This window comes from Pristis pectinata, chromosome 31 (assembly GCF_009764475.1).
Source record: "Pristis pectinata isolate sPriPec2 chromosome 31, sPriPec2.1.pri, whole genome shotgun sequence".
Lineage (NCBI taxonomy): Eukaryota > Metazoa > Chordata > Chondrichthyes > Rhinopristiformes > Pristidae > Pristis > Pristis pectinata.
In genome coordinates, this window is record NC_067435.1 from 2,972,451 (window position 1) to 2,991,038 (window position 18,588).

The following is an 18,588-nucleotide window of genomic DNA, read 5'->3' on the forward strand; positions in this document are numbered from 1 at the left end:
AGGAGCTAATGCAAATTAGCGACGGAGACAAGGAGTCCCGGGCTGCACGATAGGACTCGCTGACCTCCTGCCAATGGCAGTAAGCAATGAAAATAGCAGCTTGTGAGTGTGGATCTAAACAATGCAACAGCCACTCGACTGACACACCATTCACCACACTACGTACACACTCCCTCCAGTACTGGGGCTCGGGGGCTGGTGTATGGACCACCCATAATGAACCCTGCAGTAACTCATCAAAGCACCTCCCAAACCATATGTCCTCTGCTGACTAGGAGGACAAGTGAAGCAGGAACATGGGAATGCCTGCACCTCTACATTCCCTGCAAGGCTCACACCATTGGTAAATTGGTTTATTATTGCCACATGGACTGAGATACACGGAAAAACTTTGTTTTCCCATCCATACAGAATATTTCATTACAAGAGTGCATTGAGGTAGTACAAGGGAAAACAATAACAGAATGCGGAATATAGTGTCAGTGCAGGGCAGGCAGACAATAAGGTGCAAGGCCTTGATGAGGTAGATTGTGAGGTCAAGAGTCCATCTTATTGTACTAGGGAACCATTCAATAGTCTTATTGTCTTACCATCCTGACTTCGACATGTATTGTTGTTACCTGCCTGGCAATGCTTCATCACACAAGTTACAGCAGTTTAAGAAGGTGGCTCACCACCATTTGGTACTGGTATGGGCTTATTATTGTCACATGTACCAAGATACAGTGAAAAGCTTTTGTTTGTGTGCCATCCAGACAGATCATTCCATCAGAAAGTACATAGTGATATCAGAAGGAAAGTAGAATGCAGAATATACTGTCACAGTTACAAAGAAAGTGCAGTGCAGGCAGATAAATAAAGTGCAAGGGCCATGACCAGGTAGATTGGAAGATCAAGAGTTCATCTTTATCGTATAAGAGGTCTATTCAGGAGTCTTATAACAGCGGGTTAGAAGCTGTCCTTGAGCCTGGTGGTACTGTATGTGTTCTCAAGTTTTTGTATCTTCTGCCTAATGGGAGGGGGGAGAAGAGAGAATGACAGGGGTGGGAGGAGTCTTTGATTATGTTGGCTGCATTCCCACGGCAGTAGCAAGTGTAGACAAGAGTCAATGGAGGGGAGGCTGGTTTCCGTATTGTGCTGGGCTGTGTCCAAAGCTCTCTGCGGTTTCTTGAGGCCTTGGGCAGAGCAGTTGCCATAACAAGCCGTGACGTATCCCAAGAGGATGCTTTCTGTAGAGCATCTGTAAAAATTGGTGAGGGTCAATGGGGACATGCCGAATTTCCTTTACCTGAGATTTTCTCAGTGGCAATTAGGGGTGGCAGTAAGTGCTGGACTTACCCATAAAGAAGGTTTTATGAAGGAACTGGGAACTCCTCTATTTATACAGACGAATTATGATGTTGTCATACCTGCTGCACCAATGAAATCTTTCTCTTTATTCTTCCTATTGGAATATAAGCATCTTCTTCCTTCTCTCTGTAGGTCAGAGCTTAGGATACGGTTTTGTAAACTACGTGGATCCAAATGACGCAGACAAAGCCATCAACACCTTAAACGGACTCAAGCTACAGACTAAAACTATCAAGGTAAACACAGAACCGGTGCTGATTTGTTTCTATCTGTGTTCTCGCTGCAGTAAACAGAGGGAGAAGAGCAGAGAGACAGGGTGGGGTGAAGAACTTCCTCTGGAAGTTCTTGGCTGGGGTTTGATGGGCAGAATGGCCTGGTACAATTGGTGAAGGTTCCGTGTATTTTGCTGTGATTCCTCCATTATGTTCAGCTCTCCTCTCTCTCCAGACCACACCATGGGGGGCCAGGGGGTTAGAAGGAGTTATTTAGTTGTGACTCATCCCATCCTGGTACCTCTCCTCTTCCTGTCTGACCCATTTCTAAGTATCCCTCCTTCCTCTCCCCTTTCCCCCTTCCCCAACCCACCCTCCCTCCCCAGCCCACACCTGCCCCCAAAGCCCCACCATTGCACCTCCTGCCTATTTATCACCCATCTTCTCACCTCCCATTGCCTACCTCCCCACCTCACACTCCCTCAAGCTCCAAAATCTGGCCCACCACCTCCCAGTCTCACATTTCACCTCAGCTCAACTCCTCAATCTCTCCTCTCCTCAACTCCCACCCCAAACCCCATCGTCCCCATGTACCATTTCCCCATTCCCCATTCCTCCATCATCCCCCTCTCCATACGCCACCCCAATCTCTCCTCATCCCCACCTCCCCACCCACCCATCTCTCCAACTCCTTATTCTCATCACCCACCTCCCAAACCCTGCTTCCCCCCCCCATGTCTCTAGTCAGCCCATCCAGCCAGGAGGATGGAGCCATACAGAACTTTAAGCCTGTTCCACCATTATCAATACATCTTCTCAGCTCCACCTTGGTGCCCTGCCTCCAAGTGTCTTGGACCCCAAGTAAACTCAGTCATGGACACCCTCAATGACTGAGCATCCACTGCTTTCTGGGAGTTCCAAATGCTCCGCCTAGTGTGCCCCCCCTCAAATCCCATTTCCCCCTCACTCACCCTAATACCACTCCTATCCTCGCTGCTTTAGAAGCCAGGTGTCACCCCGAATACTAATCAGAGGAGAGGGTAAGTCAGCCCCTCCTCTCTCAGTTTTAACTTCCAACACGCACTATCAAGTTCTCATCGTACCGAGACAGTGAGGGAGGGGCGGCAGGAGGAGGCAAGAGTTAAAATCAGCACCAAAATCCCTCAGCAATAGCCTCAAGTTGAATAGTTCTGATGGAACAATAGGCAGGGTCAGACAGAGTGAGGAGGGGCTCGCAGTTCTGTGGGGCCGTGGTGAAGTATCGTCAGGTAGGCAACAACAATAGAGACACCAGAGACTGCAGACACTGGAATCTGGAGCAACACACAAAGTGCTGGAGGAACTCAGTAGGTCAGGTGGCATCTGTGGAGGGAATTGGACAGTCAACATTTTGGATTGGGGCCCTTCATCTGGACTGAATGAAGGGTCTTGACCCGAAACATCGACTGTCCATTTCCCTCCATAGATGCTGCCTGACCCGCTGAGTTCTTCCAGTGCTCTGTGTGTTGAGGCAACAACAGTATACGTCCAAGTTACTGTGGTGTGAGGGTTGGAGGGAAGCAGGAGGTGTTGGCATTCCCATGTTCCTGCTTCACTTCTAGTCATCAAAGGCCATGATTCTGTTGAAGGACCTTTGACAAGTTGCTGCAGTGTCCATTATAGGTAGTCCATACACCAGCCTCTGAGCCCCAGTAGCAGAGGGAGTGATTGTGTAGTGTGGTGAATGGGGTGTCAGTCAAACCCAGTCCAGATGAAGGGTCTCGACCCAAAGCGTCGACTGTCCATTAACCTTCACAGATGCTGCCTGACCCGCTGAGTTCCTCCAGCATCTTGTGTGTTGCCACAGAACAGAAACGCAGGCAAGAGCCAACAATTTTCGTGTCAAAGGCACGGAGCGTGTGCACTCACAACAGAATTACATAAAAAGCTATGACAACAGACCCGATGAATAAGTCACACTGACTTCTATTTATAACACGGAGATGGAAGATTCTGGGTTGTGCTATTTCGGGAGGATTTAAAGCAATGCTACAGATATTCAGTGAGCTGTCAAAGCAACTCTATTCCAGTGCCAGGAGCTCCAGGATTTGCTGCACAATTATTTATTTGGGCTCAATATTTTTCCACACTCTGCATCTGTACAGCATCGAGGAGAGGGCTCAGAAGGTGTATGGCTTAATGTTGCTGCTGTAACGTAGGAACCTCAGCTGGACCAGCCCATAACTACTGTGGCCTTGAGAGGCAGGGTATCCTAACTCACTTCCTGACACCCCAAGGCCTTTCCACCATCTGCAAGGCACAAGTCAGGAGAATGATAAACACTCTCCGCTTGCCTGGATGACTGCAGCTGCAACAACCTCAGGAATCCTTGAATGCTGCCTCAGTAAAGCAGCCAGCATAATCATTGACCCCACCCACCCCGGACATTCTCTATTCTCCCCCCTCCCATTGGGCAGAAGATTCAAAAGCCTGAAAGCACGTACCACCAGGCTCAAGGGCAGCTTCTATCCCACTGTTATAAGACGATTGAACGGTCCCCTAATATGATAAGATGGACTCTTGACCTCACAATCTACCTCATCATGGCTCTTGCACCTTATTGTCTGCCTGCACCGCACTTTCTCTGTAGCTGTGACACTTTATTCTGCGTTCCCTTATTGTTTTCCCTTGTACTACCTCAATGCACTGACGTAATGAAATGATCTGTCTGGATGACATGCAAAACAGTTTTCCACTGTACCTCGGTATACGTGACAATAATAAACCAATTCACCAATTTATCATCCAGGACAAAGCAGCCCACTTGATCGGTTCCCCCTCCACCATCCTAGACATTCATTCCGCCCACCACGGCGCACAGTGGCTGCAGTGTGCACCGTCTACAAAATCCACAGCAGTTACTCTTCCAGGCTACTCCCACAGCACCTCCCCAGCCCACAACCTCCACCACCAAGAAGGACATGAGCTTCAGATGCAAGGGAACACCACCTCTTGCAGTTTCCCCGGGTCACACACCGTCCTGACTGAGATATATTGCTGTGACTTCATTATCACTGGGTCCAAATCCTGAAACTCCCACCATGGAAGCTTCTTCACCAGAAAGAATTGCAGCATTTCGAGGAGGAGGCTCACCCCCACACAACTCGGGATGGGCAGTAAATGCTGTTTTTTTGTCAGTGATGCCCGGATCCCAAAAAATGTACAAATAAGAAAAGTTGAGACAAAGGGGACTGCAGGTACTGGAATCTGGAGCAACACACAAGATGCTGGAGGAACTCAACAGGCCAGGCAGCATCTGTGGAGGGAAATGGACAGTTGACGTTTTGGATTGAGACCCTTCATCCAGACTGAAATAAGAAATGTTTATTCAATGAACCACTTCATCACCGCTGCAGAGAATTGACATTAGAGTAGAGTACTTCACCGTTCTGGTCAGTATTAATGGGCCCCTCACATCCTGTACCAGAACCCATTGACATATCCTTCTGTTCCTCTCCCTTTTGTGTGTCTGTCCAGCTTTCCCTTTTATTCATACCTGCTGTGACTTCAAGCTAACTCCTTGAGCTGATAAGCTCCCCATTCCCAATAGTCCACCAGCACCCGTTAATCCATAGGGTTTAGTACAGCACAGTACAGTACCTTACATTTAGTTTCACAAACAATTGTCCAAACAGCTTTGTCCAAGGATGTGTAAGATTTATGTGAGATTTTGAAGAGGTTTCTTAGAGAATTAAATGTTTGTATTGATATCAGCCCATTTAACAGATCCAAAGTATTTGTTAAGTGATGGCATCCTTTTGCAATGATGTTGAAAAAAATACGAGTCGTTTGTAATGATGATCAGAATATTTCTGGATTGTCATCATATCCCATCCTATTCATGAATATCCTTCAGGGGAGCTGTCTTGCTTGGTCTAGACTCCAGACTCATCAGTTCTTTACTGCCTCCTGTTCAAGCACACTTAAGGGAGGAGGGTGGGAATAAATGATGACTTTTTATACTGACAGCCAGGTCATTAAAAAAACAAATAATTATACAAGGCAAGCAAATTTGTGCATTGCAAACCCTAACAAAACACTGGAAGAACTCCCTGGCCTTATATAGAGTGCTTTGGAATCCTTTGCACTGACCTTTGTAAGCAGATAGAACCTTAGGTTAACTCCTTGTCCATGACACTGCCAACAGTGTGGAGTTCCCTCAGTACCACACTGGAAGCATCTCCATTGACCTTCTGATTGAAGCAGGTGTTTAGCACCAGCACTAATGGAAAAAAAACTGCTCCACATTGCAGGGTATGCCAAATTAAGGAAGCATAACTTCAAGATTAGACCAAGGTCGTACAGGGCTGTTCTCAGGAGCATCACCTTCACACAAAGATTAGTGGGAATGTAGTGATGAGTCTGAGTGTTCAATTGAAAATATATATCCTGGGGTTAATAATTTTTTGTTGGGTAGGGGAAGTCGAGGGTTACAAACCTGAGTGGATAGAAGAAGTCATGACCGCTGAACTGTGGAACAAATTTGAGGCACTCAATAGTTTACTCACATCCTACAAGAGGAAACAGTGTTAACCCCAACCAGTGAAATTGGCCTAAGTTGTTCAAGATGGTAAATTGGTTTACTAATGTCACATGTACGAGGTACAGTGAAAAACTTTGTTTTGCATGCCATCCATACAGATCATTTCATTGCAACAGTGCATTGAGGTAGTACAAGGGAAAACAATAACAGAATGCAGTGATACAGTTACAGAGAAAGTGCAGTGCAGGCAGACAGTAAGGTGCAAGGCCATAAGGAGATAGATTGAGAGGTCAAGAGTCCATCTTATTGTACTAGGGGACCGTTCAATAGTTTTATAACAGCGGGATAGAAGCTGTCCTTGAGCCTGGTGGTACGTGTTTTCAGGCTTTTGTATCTTCTGCCCAATGGGAGGTGGGGAGAAGAGAGAATGTCGGGGGTGGTGGGGGTGGCTACAAGATATTACAGCAGTATGTGCCATGAATCATTATACCCTAATTATCAGAAACGTGTAGAGCAAAGCCGATTACATAGGGACATTTTAATTAGGATGAAGAATTGATCACTTGACCCTTCCCCCCCCCCCACCCCCCGAGCTTATGCCACCATTTAATTAATCACGGCCAATTTAACTGTAACTTCAATTTTATATTCCCCCCTCCCTCTGGTGACCTTCACCCTTTCACATATTGAGAGTCCATCCACTCCTGCCTTAAAAATATTCAAAGAGTCTGCTTCCATCATCGTTTGAGGAAGAGAGTTCCAAAGACTCACAATCTCCTGGGAGGTAAAATGTCATTACACTGGAAAGGGTGCCATGGAGATTTAGGAGGATGTTACCAGGACCGGAGGGCTTGAGTTATAAGCAGAGAGTGGACAGGCTGGGACTGTTTTCCTTGGAGCGAAGGAGGCTGAGGGGTGACCTTATAGAGGTTTATAAAATCACGAGTCGCATAGATAAGGTGAATGGACGCAATCTTTTCCCCAGGGTAGGGGAGTCCAATACCAGAGGCCATGGGTTTAAAGTGAGAGGGGAAAGATTTAAAGGGGACCTGAGGGGCAACTTTTTCACACACAGGGTAGTGAGTATATGGAACGAGCTGCCAGAGGAAGTGGTAGAGCTGGGTACAATTATGACATTTAAAAGACATTCAGGCAGGTAGATGGTCAGGAAAGGTTTGGAGGGATATGGGCCAAATGTGGGCAAATGAGACGAGCTCGTTTGGGCAATTTGATCAGCATTGACAGGTTGGGCCAAAGGGCCTGTTTCTGTGCTGTGTGACTCTATGACTCAGTGACTCCATTTCTGCCTGATACAGGTGACCCCTTATTATTAAACTGTGAACCTGATTCCTAGATCCTGCCACAATAGGAAGAACGCTCTCCATTTCTACTCTGTCAGGACCCCTCAGGATCTAAGGGATGAACAATGCCAATAACCATGATGGTATGGTGGGCAGTGGCCAGGAGGAGGCCGCACCCACCATGGAATCATGGAACTTGGATAAGGAAGATCCCAAGTTCAATTCTGGACTGCACAGACACAATGTCACAACGTAAAACTGAAGGCGAGGTGAGGATGGGTGGTGAACCTCAACTTGGTCTTGCTCAGTGTCTGAATACCCCTAAAACAAACTAATGTCTATAATTAAGCTTCACTGCAATCTCCCCTCCAAGGGCAAATGGGCTGCACGAACAACAACTTGTGTTTATATACCATCTTTCCTAAGCAATTCACAAGTAAGTCAACAGGGTTAACTGGTCACTGTAAATTCCTCCTAGTGTGTAGCTGAGTGGTAGAATCCGTGGGGATTTCTTGGGAATGTGGGAGAATAAAACGGGTTGGTGTAAATGGGTGGTTGGTTGTCAGCATGGACTTGGTGGGCCGAAGGGCCTGTTTCCATGCTGTATCTCTCTATAACTCCATGACAAAGAACATTTGACATCATGTTATGTGGGCACAGAAGGCAAGTGAACCAAAGCTCAGTCAAAAGGGATGAGTTTTAGTCAATACCTCAGAGATCACTTGAAGAGGCAGAATAGTTCAGGGAGGGAATTCCGGTGTTAAGCACTCTGACCGATGGATGTGTGGGCACTGACAGAGGGGCAAAGGAAATCACAGATGTACCTGAGACCAGAAATAAAGGAAGGCAGAGTTTTTTGAGGATTATAGAACTACAGGAAGTTACAGAAACAGGCGTGGGAAAGTGTTAGAAGGATTTCAATGAGAATTTTAAATTCAGGGCCCAACTTGCAGTAAGTCAGCAAGGTTTGAGGTGCTGGTTGAACCAGGCTTGGTGCTTGGAATGAGCAAGTTCTGAAGGAAGGTTTGTTTCATTAGACTTGTGCACGGAAACAAGACACTTGGGAAAATCTTGGACAGCTTGCAGGCTGATATAGGTTTAAATGTGCACGGCTCTGTGGGTAGTACTTGCCACTGAGTCATTTGATTTTGGATTCAATTCTCACTCTAACACAAAAATCTAGACTGATGCTCCATGCAGGACTGAGGTAGTTTACTCCACTTGAGGACTATTTCATTGGCTACCAAGCTCTTCGAGATATTTTGAAAGGCTCTATATAGAACACAGAACAGTACAGCATAGGAACAGGTCCTTTGGCCCACAATATTGTGCCAAACTAATTAAGCTGATGACACCTAATCCCTTCTGTGTACACAATGTCCATCTCCCTCTATTCTCTGCACATCCATGTGCCTATCTTAGAGCCTCTGAAACGCCTCTATCACATCTGCCTCCACCACCACCCCTGGCAGCGCATTCCAGGCACCCACCACATCTCTGTATAAAAATACCTGCCCTGTACATCTCCCTTGAATTTAACCCCCCCCCCCCCCTCACCTTAAATGCATGCCTTCTAGTATTAGATATTTCGACCCTGGGAAAAGATACCTGCTGTCTATCTATGCCCCTCATAATTTTAGAAATTTCTATCAGGTCTCCCCTCAGTCTCTGCCACTCCAGAGAAAACAACCCAAGTTTGTCCAACCTCTCCTTATAGTTCATGCCCTCTAATCCAGGCAGCATCCTGGTGAACATCTTCTGCACCTTCTCCAAAGCCTCCACATCCTTCCTGTAATGGAGCGACCAGAATTGAATGCAATACTCCAGATGCGGCCTAACCAGAGTTTTGGTTAAATATAAATGCAAGACCTTTGACTTTAGACAGAGGGTAATAAATACATGTGACTTATCTCAAGGGAACTGGATGGAAATATGTCCATCTGCCAACCAACATCACTCAAAGCTATCTCATTATTGTCTGTGGGATGTTGCTGTGCCCAAGTAGTCTGCTGAGTATTCCTGAGTCATGTATGGAGTGCTTTAGAAATGGAAGCTCTTTTATTAGTTTAAAAAAAAGCTTCATCACCTTTTAAACAATATTTAGGGTTCTACTTCGATTCAGGTGGGATTACTTCCCTGTAAAGCATCAGGACAGATTTGGCAAATTAACCGAAAGCTGGCAGGATTTGGGACAGAAGGCCTTTTCAGCACTCAGCTATTGTTCCCAAAAGCTGCTAAGTGTCCTCCATTTCACATATGTTCGTGCCCATATGTGAGAAAGTGGGGCACAAATCCCCCAACGTTGAAGGCAGCATTAAATGGCCGGTATGTATTTCATTCACCCCAGGCGTGTCAAATCCCATTTCTTCATTCCCCAGTGATGGCGTCATCCCCGCACTGTGTCAGCCTGGCAATTAGCTTCTTGGAACACCAGATGGGACCCCCATCAAATCTGTTCTATACCTCTGGCTGCCACTTAATTACAATCACGTGCAAAAGGGGAGTCGACAATTCTGTGCTCTTGACCTGAGAGATATTGTCCAAAACACAATATATCGTTGTTGTCTGGCTTGCTGTCGGAGGGAAGGGGAGAACCATTCCCTTCTGTTGATTTTAACACTGAGGTATTAATTTATGTGGCAACTTCAGGCTAATCCAAAAACCCACTAGCCCTGCAAAATCCTTCTCCAAGTGCAATCACAGTTGCAACGTGGAAATCTCAGTAGCCAATCTGTGCACAGCAAGCTCCCACAAAGAGAAATGGAATAAAATGGCTCGGTTATCTGCCTTTAGCTCTCGGTGGAGGGGTGCCCAGCTGGGACTCTTTTGTTCTTTCATTAGATGCTGGGTCCACTTAACAGGGTCTCAGCTTAAAGTTCAAATTAAAGCATTATTCTTCTACGATGTGGAAACAGGCCCTTCGGCCCATCGAGTCTGTACTGACCACTAACCACCCACTTAGACCACTTTCGTTTAATCTCCTCATATTAACTGCCCACCAATTCTACCACTCACCCATGCACAGTGGGAGCATACAGTTACCGGTTAACCCATTACCCCTCATGTCTTTGGGATGTGGGAGGAAACTGGAACCCATGTGGTCACAGGGAGGACCATAAGTTATAGGAGCAGAATTAGGCCATTCAGCCCATTGAGTCTTCTCCGCCATTCGATCGTGGCTGATTTTTTTCTCAATCCCATTCTCCTGCCTTTCCCTGTAATCCTTAACCCCCTTACCAATCAAGAACATCTGCCTTAAACACACCCAATGACTTGGCCTCCACCGCCGTCTGTGGCAACAAATTCCACAGATTCATCACCCTCTAACTGAAGAAATTCCTCCTCATCTCAATTCTAAAGGGCTGTTCCCTCAGATCCTAGACTCTCCTACTGATGGAGACATCCTCTCCACGGCCACTCTATCCAGGCCTTTCTGTATCCGGTGGGTTTCAATGAGATTCCCCCCTCATCCTTCTGAACTCCATCGAGTACAGGCCCAGTGACATCAGAAGCTCCTCATATGTTAACCCTTTCATTCCTGGGATCATTCTTGGGCAAACTCCACACAGACGGCACCGAAGGTCAGGATTGAACCCAGGTGACCGGTGCTGTGAGCCCGCGATTCTACCAGCTGTGCTATCCCCCAATACTGGGAGTCAGAGAGTGACTTCATTTCCTCACGCCCCCACAGTGGTGCCAGTGCACTAGTTAAATTATTGGTCTTGGAGCCCAAGGTTCAAATCCCACTGCGACACCAGTTAATTATCTGGATTTGTTTCTTTTTGAGAGAAGCAGCTGTTACTAGTCATGATGACCACAAAATTACGGGATTGTTGCACAAACTAATGTCCTTCAAGGAAGCAAATCTGCCATCCCTGCCCACACTAGTCTGTGTGTGACTGCTGGCACACAACAATGTTGATAATGCTGAAATGACCCTTCAGACCAGAGGGCATGGGTTTAAGGTGAGTGGGGAAAGTTCAAGGTAGATGTGTGGGGCAAGTTTTTTCAGACAGAGAGTGGTGGGTGCCTGGAATGTGCTGCCTGGTGTGGTGGTGGAGGCAGATACGATAGAGGCATTTAAGAGGCTCTTAGATGGGCACATGGATGTGCAGGAAATGGAGGGATATGGACATTGTGTAGGCAGAAGGGATTAGCTTAGTTAGGCATTTAATTAGTTTGGCACAACACTGTGGGCTATAGTGCCTGTTCCTGTGCTCTACTGTTCAATGTTCTAGACCATCGTTTTGAGTAAATTTGGTTAACCGCTGCCCCAGAGCTCAGTCCGATCCAGATCTTGGGCGCTGTCTGTGTGGAGTTTGTACGTTCTCCACACAGGTTTCCCCTGGGTGCTCCAGTTCCCTTCCCACATCCCAAAGACGTGCAGGTTGTGTAACTGGCATCTGTAAATGATCCCCTAGGGTAGGTAGACGGCCAAAGGATCAAAGTGGAGCTGATGGGCATGGGTGGGAGAGAACAAGTTGCAGGGATACAGGGAAATAAGGAGCGGGAATGGAATAATTGGGATTGCTCTGCTTGGAGTTTGCATGGAACCAATGGGCCAAATGGCCTCCTGTTGTCATAAGGGTCAGTAGCAGAAGTAGCAGAATCCCCATTTTGGATACTCTAGAACAGGAGTAGAGATTCATTGAGTCACACAGCATGGAAACAGGCCCTTCGGCCCAACTGGTCCATGCCGACCAAGATTCCCATCTAAGCTAGTCCCACTTGCCAGTGTTTGGCTAGTAGTTGGAGTGTAGTCTAGAGAAGGTTGTTTAAGTCAAGTTGGCTGAGAGACCAGCTTTGGGCGACACAGATTGAGATGAAGGAAAAGGGACGATTTCTCTTCATCATGTTAATTTGGCACTGGAGCCACACAGTAACACTGTGAACCTACGGCTGTCAACCAGACCCATACAACTTCAGTAACAGACCTCCGAATTTCCTGACCCCTGAAAGTTGGCTGAAAGGGCACGGGGACTGAGGACTGGTTACCAGAGTGACCACACACAGCCGACTCCACTCACTGCACTGCACAAGAACTCACAAAGGTAGCAGAAGTCTCCTGTGAGAGACCTTTAGCCTTTAATGAGCACCCGATCCCTTCCCCTTCCCTCCCCACACCAACAAAGAAAACTTGTTTCCAACATTATCCTGCTTCATCCTCATTTAATTTTTTTTAAAAGACCGGGAGGCTGAATCTTTGACAGGAAGGCCGTGTGTGTGTCGGAAGTTGCCATGGAGACAAGGGTCCCTCAGGGTTAATTTATGAAACGTTTTGCACCTTGTCCCATGGGATGCCACTGTAATGAGTGTCTTAGTTCATAATGCCGGCCTTTCCTTGCCTTGTGTGTGTTGGATTAGATGAGCGACTTTTTTAAAAGCCAATTTGCGTGACAGATGGAAGGACTTCATTATTACCATGGCAAAATTAGCTTGGGAATTCTCCTGGGAGAGGCAGCTTGGGTTGTGAAATGTGACGGATTATGGAGAGGTCACTACAGTAAGGCTCCACTACACAATCTGTTCAATGTAGCAGGCAATTAATGGCTTGTTTTAACAGGATCAGCAACATCAGCTGAAAAAGAGATTCTAACCTTCTTTTGCAAAATGTATTAACAGAGTGGTCGCCTTTCATTTCAATTTAGTTGAACCTTTTCAAAACTGAAAGGTTGCTGGAACCCTTATCCCTCAGCAGCTTTCATTTGGGTGGATATTTAATTGGATTCATTTTCAAATAAAAATTATTAATGGAGGTCCCCATTGAGGTGCAGAACAGCCACAGTCGTCTCAAAGGGTGGGAGAGCATTAATGGGGCAACTGTCCAATCCCTGTCCCAACCATAAGACCACAAGAACTAGGAGCAGGAGGAGGAGTATAATCAGAGCATTGAGTATAGGAGTTGGGACATTATGTTGCAGTTGTTATAAGTCGTTGGTGAGGCCGCAGTTGGAGCACTGTGTACAGTTCTGGTCACCCTGTTATAGGAAAGACGTGGTTAAACTGGAAAGAGCACAGAGAAGATTTACAAAGATGTTGCCAGGACTCGAGGGCCTGAGTTATACGGAGAGGTTGGGTTTTATTCCTTGGAATGTAGGAGAATGAGGGGCCACCTTATAGATACCTCTAAAATTATGACAGGCATAGATCAGGTGGATGGTAGCAGTCTTTTCCTCAGGGTAGGGGAGTCCAAAGCTAGAGGGCATAGTTTTAGGATGAGAGGGGAAAGATTTAAAAGGGATCTGAGGGGCAACTTTCTCATGTAGATGGTGGTGGGTATATGGAACGAGCTGCCGGAGGAAGAGGTTGAGGCAGGGACAATGGTATCAGTTAAGAAGCACTTGGACAGGTACATGGAGGGGCGGGAAGCAGGAAATTGGGACTAGCTGGGTGGGCATCGTGGTCGGCATGGACTGGTTGGGCTGAAGGGCCTGTATCAGTGCTGTATTGCTCTATGACTGTCATGACTCTAGACTGCCCAGCCCCACTCTCCTGCTCCACCAGCCAACAACAACACACCTAGGCCTCAACTCTTTCTTGCCAGTTCCCCAGAACTCCTGATTCCCCTACACATCACAGGTCTACCTTGGCCTTGAATATTCAATTGTCTCTGGGGTAGAGGACTCCAAGGACTCAACCCTCCTGAGGGAAGGAATTTCTCCTCATCTCTGAATTGGGTGGATCATCCTATATCTTGAAACTCTGTCTGCTAGCTTCTGATCCCCCCACAATGGGGAGCATTCTTTCAGCACCCACTGGTATGGCCCTGCTCAGAATCCTGCATGTATCTAGACGCTCACCAGTTTGGTTTTCCCGACAACAAAGAGCATGTCCAACCTGCTCAACCTTTTCTCATAAAAACAACCGTTTCGTCCCAAGAATTAACCTGCTGAACCATCTCTGAATTGTCCCCCCCACCCCCAATGCAAGAATATACCCCTTAAATTAGGAGGCCAGAACTGTATGTAGTACCACAGTGGCCTCACCAATGACCTGTACATTTGTAGCAAGAAATCCCAGGTCATATACACAACCCCCCTTGCATTAAGGAAGATGCAAATAGTTACAGAGTCAAACAACACAGCAACAGGCCCTTAAACCCAGCATATCAACGCTGAACATCAAGTATCCATCTGTACTAATCATATTTACCAGCTCTTGGTTGGTAGCCTTCGATGCCTTTGGTGATTCTAGTGTTCGCCCAGATTCTTCTCAAATGTTGGGTGAGTACCCTGCCATCAGTCCTTCTGCACCCAATGACCATTCACTTCACACAGAAATCAAAAATTGGCTGCTGCCCCCTCAGGGACCTACACAGGAGCCAAGTGCAACTCTTCATTTGAGAATGAAGTTCACGATAACTGACTTTAAGTGGTCCTTCTTCCAACACAACAGTTTAATTCAACACTAACTATCCCGGTCCCAAAATGGTGACACAGACAAAGTTTGGGAGTGCAGATTAATGAAATTTAATTCTACAAACAGTCATGAAAAACAGCATGAGAATCTGGGCCAGTTCATTGACTGTGAGCTTGGAGACTCAAATACATCAGAGCCAAGTAGGCTTTGTGTAAAATTTATGGGCAGCACAATGATGCATCAGGTAGTGATGCTATCTCACTGTTCCGGTGACCTGGGTTCGGTCCTGATCCCAGTGCAGTCTGTGTGGAGTTTGCACGTTCTCCCTGTAACCACGTGGGTTTCCCCCGGATCCACATTCCAAAACTGTGAAGGTCAGTAGATTAATTGGCCATTGTAAATTGCTCCTAGTTTGCAGTGAGTGGTGGACAGATGGGAACGTGGGGAGAATAAAAAGATAACACACGCACTGCGTAATAAGTTCTGGTCATCAGCACAATTCTGGGCAAAGCATCTCATTGAAATCAATAAAACAGAGAGAAAAATACTGCCTTCTCTCCTCTACCTTCATTGAGACATTTTGGCTCCAGGGTTAGAGCAGAGAAGCTGGGGTTGTTCTGGGAGCAAAGAAAGTTTGTAAGAAGTGGACAGGATCATGAATGGTTTGGGAAAGATCAATGGAGGGAAGCTGTCCCAATGGTGGACAGTTCAAGGACCAGAGTACACCCTTTTAAATTTTAGGCAAATGATACAAGGAAGATTTGAGAAGAAATCGTTCACTAATCGAGTGTAGTTAGCACCTGGAATTCTCTGCTTGACAGTCTGTAAAGCTGATGGCATTGTGGTGGTGGAATTGGATAGGGAGAATAACTTGCAGGACTGTGGGGAAATAGCGTTGATGGGATGGTTTTACCAGAACCCTACATGGCTTTGATGGGCCAAATGGACTCTTTCTGTGCCGTAACGATATCATTTTTCTTGACTCAATTACGCCATACCTGAATTGGTCACATATCGAGCGTGACTATTTCTACCCAACTCTTCCTTCCAGGTTTCCTATGCTCGACCCAGCTCTGCTTCCATCAGAGATGCCAACCTGTACGTCAGTGGGCTCCCCAAAACCATGAGCCAAAAGGAGATGGAACAACTCTTCTCCCAGTATGGCAGAATCATCACCTCACGCATCCTTGTCGATCAGGTTACAGGTAAGACACCTGTTTGGTTTCCGTGAGTCAAGCCATGACTGGGGACAGAGACCTTGATGAACGTTTATCCTCAATGCAGAGCTCCCATTCACGATTGATAATTACTCAGATATAAAACACACATTCTGTCGTGCCTTTAGAGAACAGTTCAAAGAATTGTCCCTCTCTGTAGATCAACTGGTTGTATTTAGACTAACAATATTATGCTGTCAAACTTCACAATTAAGCTTTGGAAGAGTGCAATATTTAGTTTACCAACGTTATTTCTGCATCTTTCTTTATGCAGTTATTACACATCATTATTATATACCTTTATGTTGATATATTGTTCTATGTTTTTGCCTCCTCTGCACTGAGATTTATTTTAGGGTTGGTCACTCTTTATTTAAAGAAAATTAAATTTAATTGGATTCAACTTTTGACATCTTATCTGTCCTGGTACATGTGCACATGTTCACTACCTATTCTTTCTATACTTTGACTGTCCTCACCTCTGTATGAGGAGTTTTTGGTCTAATCAAAGTTAAAAGATACAGCCGGCAACCAGAAATATCAACCTTAAGATGCAATAGAATTGTAATTAATTGTGACAATCAAGTGGCAGTCACACTGGAAGCTGGGAGAGAAGAACGAGAGGGAGAGTGTAACAATATTCCAATGAGAGAGGGGTAGAAGAAGAGACGGGGGGGAAAAGAGAGAAAAATGGGGCTGGGGGAGAGGAAGGGAGAGAGAAAAAGGAAGGAAGGAAGGAAGGAGGGAAGGAAGGAAGGAAGGAGGGAAGGAAGGAGAGAAGGAAGGAGAGAAGGAAGGAAGGAAGGAGAGAAGGAAGGAGAGAAGGAAGGAAGGAAGGAGAGAAGGAAGGAGAGAAGGAAGGAGGGAAGGAAGGAAGGAGAGAAGGAAGGAGGGAAGGAAGGAAGGAAGGAGAGAAGGAAGGAAGGAAGGAGAGAAGGAAGGAGAGAAGGAAGGAAGGAAGGAGAGAAGGAAGGAAGGAAGGAAGGAAGGAAGGAGGGAAGGAGGGAAGGAAGGAGGGAAGGAAGGAGGGAAGGAAGGAGGGAAGGAGGGAAGGAGGGAAGGAAGGAGGGAAGGAAGGAGGGAAGGAAGGAAGGAGGGAAGGAAGGAAGGAGGGAAGGAAAGAGGGAAGGAGGGAAGGAAGAAAATGTGAGAGACAAAAAGAGAGAGACAGAGAGTGAAAGAGATAGAAAAGAGATAGAAAGAAGACCGAGAAACTGAGCCATTGTTAGGGTGGGGAAAGAAAGAACAGACACATAATTTTCATTCCTTCAGGGTTTGCTGAAGTGTTTTGCAGCAATATGTTATTTTTGAAGTATAGTCCATGTTGTAATGGAGGAACTATGGCAGGAGGCTATTTGTGTATTTGTGTCCCAGGTGCTGGCTACATTTTAGCCACGACTACTGGGGAGAGTGCCTCTCAATTCCTTTGTCCATGTGCGTCCACCAGAGGAGGCAGGCGGAGCCTGGTTGTCACATCTCCCTCATATATTGGCACTCTCTCAGAACCATCAGCCTGGATTTTATACTCAATTTGTTCCCAAATCACATTCCCCTTAATAGTGGTTTCAAGAATTGAAAGTAATTGGTTGGAGGATTCGAAGGGTATTAAAGAAAATTCTTTATATCCAAAGGACGTGGTGACCTGGAACTCTTCGCTTTAAGAGTGGTGGGGACAAGCCACGCTTACAATGTAGCTGGGTGAGCACTTCAAGAGCCTTAACCTGTAAAACCACACCCAAGAACTGAGATTATTAGCAAGAACTTCTCCTTGGCCAGTACGGACACAATGGGCTGAAAGGCCTCCTCTGTGCCATAATGTTCCTAGAGTGGAACTTGAACCCACTACCCTCTGACTGAGTGGTGAATAAGGTACCAACTGAGACAGTCAAGGAAGGGGTAAGTTACAAAGGAATAGGTTCACACTGCACCAAGTGTACGTAGATCATTCTCTGTTCATACGAACCCCGTATTGTTTTGCTTTCTTCCAATAGGTGTTTCCCGAGGAGTTGGCTTCATACGATTCGACAAGAGGATAGAGGCAGAGGAAGCAATTAAGGGGTTGAATGGGCAGAAACCTCTAGGGGCAACTGAGCCCATCACAGTGAAGTTTGCAAACAACCCCAGTCAAAAGACTGGCCAGGCCCTGCTGTCCCAACTGTACCAGTCAAGCAGCCGACGATATCCTGGTCCACTGCACCACCAGGCACAGAGATTCAGGTAAGGCAGTCATCACCAGTCACGAGAAGTGCCTCTTGGTCATTGCTGGGTATGTCTGAGATGGCCCAGTGCATTATGGGACCCCCATACCGCACCCCCCCCACCCTTCCAAAATCTACCTCCTGGGTAGTGACCCAAACCCCCGCAATGCACTGTGTCACTTGAGCACAGTGAATGGGCTGCCTCACATATAACGTGACTGCTGAAATAGTGCACAGCTTCGGAGTCTGACATTCTGCATTTAACCACATGACTGAAATATCTTAATCCAAGAGTACTGCTTTGTATGGGTTTGATTCAAAACACATGATGGAATAAAACATATCGATAACCATACTTAATTCCAGCCTAGCTATTTTGAACTCTTAGGATCTATTAATGAAATATTTGATGATTTATTTCCAATCCTT

The 18,588-nt window shown here is 46.3% G+C and overlaps 1 protein-coding gene across 7 annotated transcripts in view; it reads left to right on the forward strand.

The window, feature by feature from the left end:
* The window catches only part of elavl3 (ELAV like neuron-specific RNA binding protein 3), a 206,601-nt gene that overhangs the window by 155,899 nt on the left and 32,114 nt on the right, over positions 1-18,588 (forward strand). For all 7 annotated transcript variants that reach the window (XM_052041820.1, XM_052041813.1, XM_052041815.1 and 4 more), the window contains 3 exons: positions 1,483-1,586; positions 15,796-15,949; positions 17,953-18,178. In XM_052041820.1, coding sequence (XP_051897780.1) covers positions 1,483-1,586; positions 15,796-15,949; positions 17,953-18,178 — 484 coding nt within the window. The remainder of the gene's footprint in view (positions 1-1,482; positions 1,587-15,795; positions 15,950-17,952; positions 18,179-18,588) is intronic.